A 10,377-nucleotide genomic window follows, 5' to 3' on the forward strand; every position below is an offset into this window, starting at 1 on the left:
GGATTACATTTTTACCACAACAACCCCTTCATAAAACACATTACATTTTTACTCCGCTTGTAGATGATATTTTTTTAGTGTAGGACGGGACCAGTGCAGAATTTAACCAGTTCATTGAATACCTCAATATCAGTAATACTGTTAATATGTTATTTACATCCCAGTATGGAGGCCGTTCTTTAGTGTTCTTAGATGTTCTATTACAGTACACAACAATACCATTGTCACTACAGGACACCGCAAGGTTACATCCAGAAACGCACTGCTCCACTACCAGTCTTCCCACCCTAAACAGTTAAAAGATAGTATCCCTTTTGGGCAAATGATCAGGCTCAAATGCATCAATAATGATCCCAGCGCACGTAATAAACAACTAGATGAATTAAGTTCATGCTTCTTACAGAGAGGGTATCCCCAACATGTCATCACACAAGCCAGAGAACGATTACAAACTATTCCAAGACATACATTGTTCAAACAAAAGAAACTACAAGCGCAACAACCAAGAGGTTTTTTTGCATTCCAAAATTCACCTCTCAACAATCATATAAAACAAGCCATAAATAATAATTGGTATATGATTCAAAGAGATGAAGACCTTAAAACAATAGCAGAACAAAAACCAATAATTACTATAAGAAGAACAGTACTATTTCTGATTTTCTAAAACGCACTCGCAACAAGGTACCAACTGGCTCACCGATACCAGACCTATTGGCAACTTTCGTTGCGGATCTTGTTCTTTTTGCCTGTACAATGATCAAGCCAAAATAGTTACACTAGGAGTGTAGGTGATATACCTGCCCCGACCATGCTTTGCAGACCAGGCATCAGTGGTCAGATGGACCCTTGCCCCTACACTGTGTGCCAGACATGCCACAATTTCCTTTTGCACAATGGAGTAAAGGTTGGAATTGCCTTTTGTGCAAAAAAAATTCAGCCGGGTACCTTCCACTGCGGTGTCCCAATGACTAAAATGTCCACCAGCTTGCATGGTAAAAGCTGGCGGGCTAGCAGTTTTGACAAGCTAGCTGTCAGACTAGGGGGTGACTTTGACACATTGACATTGCGATGACGGCATTCTGGTGGTGGCAACAGCATGTGTTGATTGGCGTCCCATCTGGCTGACCCTGGGTGCCGATGCATGCTGTCTGACTGTGCCACTAGCTCCTTGCGACGACCTCCCCCTGCTTCCAACTCGTCTCCTCCTCCTCTCTGTCTCCCCATCTGAACTTTCCCCCTATTCTTCTCTTCTAGCGGGCACCCACGTGGAATCCATGGACACATCGTCATCATCAACACCTTCACCGCTATCTGGCACCTCAAGAAAGGAAGCAGCAGCGGGTACAACATCATCATCACACCGTACGTCCATGTGTGTAATGCTGCCTGACTGAGACATATCCCTGTTATCTACATCCTCTGGCAATAATGGTTGCGCATCACTCATGTCTTCAAACTGATGTGTAAATAACTCCTCTGACGGATCAAGTAAAGATGCTGCGGTGCTAGTGTTGGTTGTGGCGGCAGGCGGGCAAGTGGTAGCATGAGAGGTGCCCGAAGCTAAGCTAGAGGAGGAGAAGGACGGTGCGTCAAGGTTTCGAGCGGAAGCTGTAGTAGTAGATTGGGTGTCTTGTGATACTAAGGGGACTTGTGTCAACTAAGTCCTCAGAACTTTGGGGGTTCAGGGTACGTGGCCTCTGAACACTGGCCATTCTAGGGCCAAAGGGAATCCCAGCACCACGATGGCCCCTGCGGGATAGCCTTCCTCTGCCTGTCATTTTTTTGGTTAAATTTGCACAAGTGTCACACCAAATGTGATTTGCACTAGGGTGACACAAAGGCAAGAAAAATGGCAACTGACAGTGACGACTGATTTTATTTAACAGCCAAAAAAGGTATTTTTTTTTTAATTTGCCAGCGGAGTTCCCCTTTTATGCAGTGGTACCCAACCAGGGTGCCTCCAGCTGTTGCAAAACACACGGACTGATATATTTCAGCCCTTTTAATACTGTAGTAGTTAGACGCTTGAAGGAACTTAAGTTTGATTCTGGAGTACCCCTTTTAACCAGCGGTTCCCTCCCAACCAGGGTGCCTCCAGCTGTTGCAAGACACATGGACTGATATCTTTCAGCCCTAAAAAGGGCTTTTTTGGGTGCTGTCCTTAAAGCAGATGTTACACTAGTGCTTTAGGAGTAAACTGGACCCTGAATACACCACCTAGCAGCAACCTAGCTATCGCTTTCCCTATACAGCAGGAGCAGCTTCTCTGACCCTCCACCTCCTAAGCCTGCAGCATGCTGAATGAGGGTAAAATGGCGTCCGTGCAAGAGGTAGGAGGGTCTGGAAGGGAGGGACTGCTGCTGATTGGCTGTAATGTGTCTGCTGACTCTGACTCACAGGGTCAAAGTTTACTGCAATGTTAAAGTATAGAGGGCGGATCGAACTTCACATATGTCTGCATTAGGGGATCAGGTAGAATGGGAAAAAATTCAGCAGCGTCGCTGGGATGATGAAAGATGTGATCAGTACCATCAGATGTTTGTATATGGAATACCGTCGGGTACTGTGAACGGAATTTGAGTCCCTTTTTATATAAGAAAGAACAAACCGTCACAAACGCCTTTCTCTTCTTAGTGACTTCTACTGAGTATCGTATATACTCGAGTATAAGCCGACCCGAATATAAGCCGAGGCCCCTAATTTCACCCCAAAAACCCAGGAAAAGTTATTGACTTGACTATAAGCCTAGGGTGGGAAATACACCAACCCCCCTGTCATCATCCAGACCCCCGTCATCATCCAGACCCCCGTCATCATCCAGCCCCCTGTCATCATCCCCCCCCTTCATCACCCCCCCTTCATCATCACCGCCTGTCAATCCCTTCATCAGTGGTCTTCAACCTGCGGACCTCCAGAAGTTGCAAAACTACAACTCCCAGCATGACCGGACAGCCATCGGCTGTCCAGGCATACTGGGAGTAGTAGTTTTGAAACCTCTGGAGGTCCGCTGGTTGAAGACCACTGCAGCCTTTGTCATCATCCAGACCCCCCTTTAGTTTTCTACTCACCTTCCCTCGGCGGGAAGTTAGGGTGAGCTGGTCCGGGCCATCTATGCTGCAGGGACCGTTCGGTGGGGAGGGTTAGTCGTTGCGGGCTGTCCATCTTCACCGGGGGGCCCTCTTCTCCGCACTTCGGGCCCGGCCCTGGACTAGTGACGTTGCCTTGAAGACGACACACAGGGACGTTGCGCATGAACGTCCCTGTGCGTCGTCGTCAAGGCAGCAATGTCACTAGTCCGGGGCAGGCGCCCGAAGCGCGGAGAAGAGGCCCCCCCGGTGAAGATGGACAGCCCGCAACGACTAACCCTCCCCACCGGACGGTCCCTGCAGCATAGATGGCCCGGACCAGCTCACCCTAACTTCCCGCCGAGGGGAGGTGAGTACAAAACAAAAGGGGGGGGGGCTGGATGAAGACGAAGGCTGCAGTGGTCTTCAACCTGCGGACCTCCAGAGGTTTCAAAACTACAACACCCAGCATGCCCGGACAGCCGATGGTTGAAGACCACTGAGAAGTGATTGACAGGCGGAGAGTTCACTCGAGTATAAGCCAAGGGGGGCGGTTTCAGCACGAAAAATCGTGCTGAAAAACTTGGCTTATACCCGAGTGTAGTGTCCCGGTACCGTATTACATACCGTACCTTGGTAGGGGTCCCCAAAGTCAGATTTCCTAGGAACCATGGGGGTCCTCAGGTCTAGTCCTCCCCTAGTCACCCCTTAAATAGTTCATATATTATTCAGGTAAATGTAAATAAATGTATATAAAAAGTGTACTTACCTTGCGCTAGCGTCCCAGGACCTGCGGGTCAGGTGGTGATGTTTTAGTCTCTATGGTAGGTAAAAAGGACCTTTGGAGGTTCATGGGACATGTGATACCCACAATGCCTTGTAAAGCTGATTGACAGATGGGGGCATCCAATCATTAAACGGTCAGCCCCTGCCCATATAAGGGAGCTGCGGCCATGATTCTCTCTCTTGGGTTGCTGTCACTGAATGAGGTAGGACCTCCGCAACTTTCAATGACAATTACTTGGCCAAAGCCTTGCGGCCTCGGCTGAATCAGTTAGTGAGTTCTTTGAAATTTCCCCGCAAATATCGGCAAGGACCCTGTACCTAAACATAACCCTAAATCCAGCGGATCTACACATGCTAAATCCCTACAAGCTAAAGAACTTACTCAAGTCCCAACCAACGGTCAATGTCAGCCAAGCTGTTCATAGACTGTTACAAAGACTGTTCGCATGTTCCAGAAAATCTTCAGTAAAGTTTACACAAGTTTTCAGCAAAGCTCTGGTTGTGGACTATACTTTATCCTGCATCTACTATCGCTCTTGGGAAGGGTGACGATAGGCTAAGCCATACAGCATTTAACCCTCACCCTGGCATCACGACTGACAAGAGTTAATTATAACTGTGATATACCTCACAGCAACACCCCAACTGCTATACACCCCCCCTCCCCCAAGGCACAACAAAGCCTTTTTGGCATCACGAACAGGATACGGATGTGTGCCTGCCGCTGTTGCCACCAGTGAAAGTGTACTCCCCCTATATAAGAGACTGTGTTCATTTCGCGAGCAATATTCGTTGCTCGCGAATATTAGCAATTCAAATTTTAATCGCGAATATCGCTTGTTGCGAATATAGCACTATATATACGTAAGTACGAATATTTGCTTTTTTTTGCACATATGTGAAAATGTGTGCGCATATTCGCGAATATTGAGCCCTCCCTTCTTTAATGGTATAGGGATCTATGACCAGTGCATTAACACTGTGACATTGTGGTCTATGGGGATCTCACGGCATGTAAAACAGTAAGATAAGCAGGACCGTCTTGGCAGTACAGTGTTCAAGTCCCAGGGTGGGACAGAGTGTTACAGGGTTGTGGGCCTATTGGTTTCAATTGGCAAAAAATTGCAGAGATAATGCACTAGTCTTACTTCTCTATATCATTAAAGAAGGGAGGGATCAATATTCACGCATATGCGCATAACTTTTGGGCATTTGGGCAAAAAAAAACGAACATGACGAATATGCGAATTTCGGGAATATATGAGGAATATTGCCTATGCCGCTCATCATTATTAGTAGTTAAGAAAACTTAGAGCTGGACTGACCTGATTTACAGCCTGTGTAAGGGTAAGCCTGAAATCCTTCTCCCCTGTCCCTAAACTTACATACAGATAAAGTATCACTGAGGAGCAGGACTTTGTATGGGCCCCATCGATTAATTAGCACTAACTGAAGGTACCCAGCAGCCGCTGGGGAACAGATTAGGGTGGGCTACAGGTGTTCTTGTGGGAGTGTGAGATTTATGTACACATTGCATTTGGCTGATTTTGTTATATTTTACATGTTATGTTTTACTAAGTAAGTTTCAAAATAACTTAGTGTCAGTTTCATTAATCTTGTAGAGATGTTCCCAATGGGACCCCACATCCATACCCTGAATGCTCCATTGGGTGGAGGCACTGCCACAGATATATACCCCAGCCTAAGGGTACCGGCAAGGCAAAAAATATCCCATAAGTGTGATGCCAATGCACCAGAAAGGGAAAATTCCTTCCGAACTCCAATATGGCATGAGAATTAACCATTGGGTTAGCATTCTGTCCACATAAGTCTAGTACCCATCCAGGCCCCCTTTGTCATCACTACATCATGTGGAGAGAGCATCATAGTCTCACTGCTCTTACAGTAAAGAGTGCTCCATTACTACATCATGTAGAGAGCATCATAGTCTCACTGCTTTTACAGTAAATAATCCTCCATCACTGCATCATGTGGAGAGGGTGCCATAGTGTTACTGCTCTTACAGTAAAGAGTCCTCCATCACTACATCATGTGGAGAGAGCATCATAGTCTCACTGCTCTTACAGTAAAGAGTGCTCCATTACTACATTGTGGAGAGAGCATCATAGTCTCACTGCTTTTACAGTAAAGAATCCTCCATCACTACATCATGTGGAGAGAGCATCATAGTCTCACTGCTTTTACAGTAAAGAATCCTACATCACTACATCATGTGGAGAGGGTGCCATAGTGTAACTGCTCTTACAGTAAAGAGTCCTCCATCACTACATCATGTGGAGAGAGCATCATAGTCTCACTGCTCTTACAGTAAAGAATCCTCCATCACTACATCATGTGGAGAGAGCATCATAGTGTCCCTGCTCATACAGTAACTCAGAAAAACCCAAAAAAGGGAGGGCGGGCAAGCAACATAGTCATGTATATCACACCATACTTTCCACCTTCCCTCTATTCAAGTTAGCCTTATGAACGCCACATCACAGATTTAGGAGGTCACCTCTGGTCATCCAGCAGGGATCCTCAGTCGGATGTTCCACCTTCTGTTGCCTCTAGTGATGTGGATGGCAAATAAGTCCATACAAACTCCATAGATTTGTACTAGACAAACATTTATTATGTACAGAAAACAAATAAAACACATATATTCCGACACATATTTAGTTTTCAAGCCACTTCCTCAGGGAAATACAGGACACAAGCAAACAATCCTCGTATGAGATACATAAATTACAGGTTAACCCTTTTACAACCAGAAATGGTAAACTCATATACCTAACACCTAAGTTTTAGTTAAAAAACAATTAATCTAAATATTAAATGTATATCTCTTAAGGATTGAAGACATTAAACATGAAATAAATATTAAAAGCAGAGTTCATACCTACACATGTTCCAGAATCTCATTTAACCCACTGGGGGTAAGTGTATTTAGGTCAGCCCTGATTTGTTCTACCGGGGTGACTTCTAGAAGTTTGGGATCTGCTTGTGGTATTGAGCAGTGACTGGAAATACAATGCTTTGGAAAGTGATACAAAATATTAAAGCGATGGGTATTAATTCTTTTTCTCAGCGTTTGGATCGTTCTTCCAGGTATATGCGGCCATAAGGGCATTCCGGTATGTAGATCACGTAGTTACTATGACAATTCACACATTTATTAGTATCATTTGTCTCACATTTTTTATACATTTTGCTCCGTGATTCCTCCCTGAACACGTTTTGCATTTACTTATACACATTTAAACACATTGTTTTTCCCTTCTGTCTGTTTTTCATTATTTTTATTATTCTTTTGAAAGGTGAGTATTTTTTTTATTTTAGCTGTTTGCAATCTTAGGGTACGTTCACATGAGCGGATCCCCAGCGCGTATTACGCTGCGGATCCATCACTGAAGGACCACCTTTACAGGTGCCTGCTCGGAGCGGCAATATGCAGACACACTACAATGTGTGATATGCCTCGCGCATGCACAGTATACTTGCATGCGCGAGTGCACCGGGCAGGCGCAGTATACTCGCACATCGCGGCAGCTTTCGGCCTAGCTCATAGAGCAGGGGGAGCGGCCGTGATGTGTGCGAGTGCACCGGGCAGGCGCAGTGACTCGCACATCGCTTCAGTGTGTCTGCTTGTAGCTGCATTTTGCCGCTCCGAGTAGGCACCTGTAAAGGCAGCATACAGTGTTCCTTCAATGGCGGATCCGCAGCGTAATGTGCGCTGGGGATCCGCTCGTGTTAATGTACCCTTATAGTGTTTCCTATGCTGGTCTGAAAACCCCTTTAACCAGGGCTCAAGTCCTGCAGGAACGTGAGTTCCTATACTTTTTCCACAGTAGGAACACAGTTCCCATTAGCAGTAGTTCTGCAGGACCAGCCCTTGAGTGGAAATCTTGGGTGAGTTCCTGCATTTTTTTCCCCAGGACTTGACCCTTGCCTTCAACTCTCCAAGTCACTTTATACTTCAGAGACTGGAAAATGACGATGTTGCGTTACCGTGTGAGCGATTGAATGTTCTCCTCCAAGACGTCATCGTGAGAAGCATTTAGTGCGGGTGGAGGACAACAAATGTCTTCAGAACGTGGGATTGGAAGGAAAGGTCAGAAGGGAGGGGTGGAGTTTATCAGCCTCATATTTATTAATCTGTACTGGGGTAAACCATCGAGGAGAGCTGGTTCTGTGGCATAGGGGCCCAGTGAGCAGAAGGGCCCAACTAGGGAGCTAGTGTGAACAGGAGACGCGACCTTCAGCTTTTGTCTATACACTGTGCATTTTACTCTGGGGCTGCTGCATGCTACACACAACAGTATCCAATTGGTAAGGTGAGGAATGGAAACATGGAGGAATGAGACGGACCACCTCGATACCTAACTGCACAGTCCAGTCCTGAGGACCAAACTACACTTCAATTGTCTCCTCTCTTCCTTCAAGGAGAAGTATGTGTATCCATGTTTGATGTAAATATGTGCAGAATTTGTGTATGCAGTTTAAGGTTATTTTATTTATTAAAGGGGTACTCCGCTGCTCAGCATTCGGAACAAAATGTTCCAAAAACTTGGAGACAGCGAGGGGGCTCGTGATGTCACAGCCCTGCCCCCTCGTGACATCACGTTCCGCCCCCTCAATGCAAGTCTATGGGAGGGGGCGTGGCAGTGCCATGCCCCCCTCCCATAGACTTTCATTGAGGTGGTGGGATGTGATGTCATGAGGGGGCGGGGCCGTGATGTCACAAACCATCGTGCAGGCTCAATGGTGTTCGGAACCTTTTGTTCCGAACGCTGAGCAGTGGAGTACCCCTTTAGAGTACGTTCACACGTACGCAGATTTTATGTGCAGGATTTGTAACTGCAGATTAGAAGCTGTGCTCAGTCATTTAGTTTACATTGAAATCTGCAGCATCAAATACACGCACGCAGATTTCATGCGCAGGATTTGATGCTGCAGATTTCAATGTAAATGAAATGACTGAGCACAGCTTCTAATCTAATCTGCAGTTACAAACCCTGCGCATGAAATCTGCGCATGATCCTGTACGTGTGAACATACCCTTAATGTGTATCTACATATTTACATAACTTTGTGACCATAGAAGGATGGTGGGACAAGACATAAATCTAGTGTCCACCTCTGATCCTGAGGAACATGCATCATCTTCTTCATCGCTGGTCCAGTCCTCCACTTACTAAGTGTCTCCATATCTGGACTTTTTTCTGTAATTTGGGATACCCCATGATTAGAGCGATCATTTGGATAGAGGGAGAAGACATGATGAGTAACCAGATAACAACACTCCAAATATCGTCCAATGAGGCGAACAACATCCCAACTACTGAGACATACAGGACAAAATTTAAGAGAACCTGAAGGATCATTGTCCTGGTGGCTCGGACATGACCCTGGAGCTGAGGAGAAGAACTGAACTGAGAAGCGCTGTGCCTCATCCTCCACATGTGCCTCACCAGAGCGCCCACACTGACCCCGATACAGATGAAGGTCACCAGAAACGGGAGACAGCAGCCAAACAGAACATTAATATATGTAAAGTACAGATTGAGCTGGATAAAATTTCCTCTGCTCGATGAGGAGTTATTATGGGGAACAGAAACTAACATTGTCCATGGAAGATTAATGAGGAACGAAGCCACAGACGTTGTAATGAGCAGCAGAGTCACTGAAGAAGACAACCGGTGCTTCACCATAACAATGACCCTATGGGAAGAGTTCACCAGCTTCACACAATAGTACATAGACAACCAGGCCGAGTGCCAGATACTGTCATAGATTAGATAGAGAAAGGTCACAGTACACACCATAATATAACCGCGGTTAGTCACCATCAGATGGAACCAGAATATAAATGAGAGACCGCTGAGGAGGATCGATGACTGTCGGAGGAGGTTGTTCAGAGCCATGAAGACAAAGATTCGATCACAGACATTGAATTGTTCTTTCTTCTTCCATTCGATGATATAGATGATGACTATGAAGGAGCTGAGAGCGATCCCTGAGATCCATGTGACAACCAAGGAAGTGATCACGAATAACTGTGCGGCCATCTCCATCCCTGCGGTGTGAGGGTCCCCGTCCGTACGTGAATCTGCTGCCCGGCAGAATAATTACGATAAATGACTTTACCTGCCGGGAATAGATGATGTGACTGATGCAAATGTCCAGGAGATCTGATGTCTCGTTCTGTCACTGTAGAGAATGGAAAATGGAAATCACTGCCAAGAATTATCTTTATGTCGTTCTGATATGTGCAAAACATGAAATGGGAGATTTACAAAGCCTTCGATTTCCATTTTCTGCACGTGCCAATCCCAGGGGAAATTAAGGGGAAACTCAACTCAAAACCAAAGTTTCCTGCGTGTACCATGAACTATTGTTCTTACCGTAATGTATGCTACTGTGCAGATACAGGGTATGCTGGTTAGGTTGGTGATGTCATATCCCCTCCATAATGGATGGGGGGGGGGGGTCCACAGGAGCCCTAGATACAGATGCTGTG

General features: G+C 45.9%; 1 protein-coding gene across 1 annotated transcript; it reads right to left on the reverse strand.

The window, feature by feature from the left end:
- Window positions 1-9,025: 9,025 nt before the first annotated feature.
- Window positions 9,026-9,931, reverse strand: LOC130285391 (taste receptor type 2 member 40-like). Its single transcript, XM_056536751.1, has one exon. The coding sequence runs from the start codon at window positions 9,929-9,931 to the stop codon at window positions 9,026-9,028; it is 906 nt and encodes a 301-aa protein (XP_056392726.1).
- Window positions 9,932-10,377: the final 446 nt, after the last annotated feature.

The sequence above is a fragment of the Hyla sarda genome, chromosome 8 (genome assembly GCF_029499605.1).
Source record: "Hyla sarda isolate aHylSar1 chromosome 8, aHylSar1.hap1, whole genome shotgun sequence".
Classification (NCBI taxonomy): domain Eukaryota; kingdom Metazoa; phylum Chordata; class Amphibia; order Anura; family Hylidae; genus Hyla; species Hyla sarda.

Coding starts and splice junctions, on each gene's coding strand:
- LOC130285391 (XM_056536751.1), bottom strand. CDS start 9,931: ATGGAGATGGCCGCACAGTTATTCGTGATCACTTCCTTGGTTGTCACA.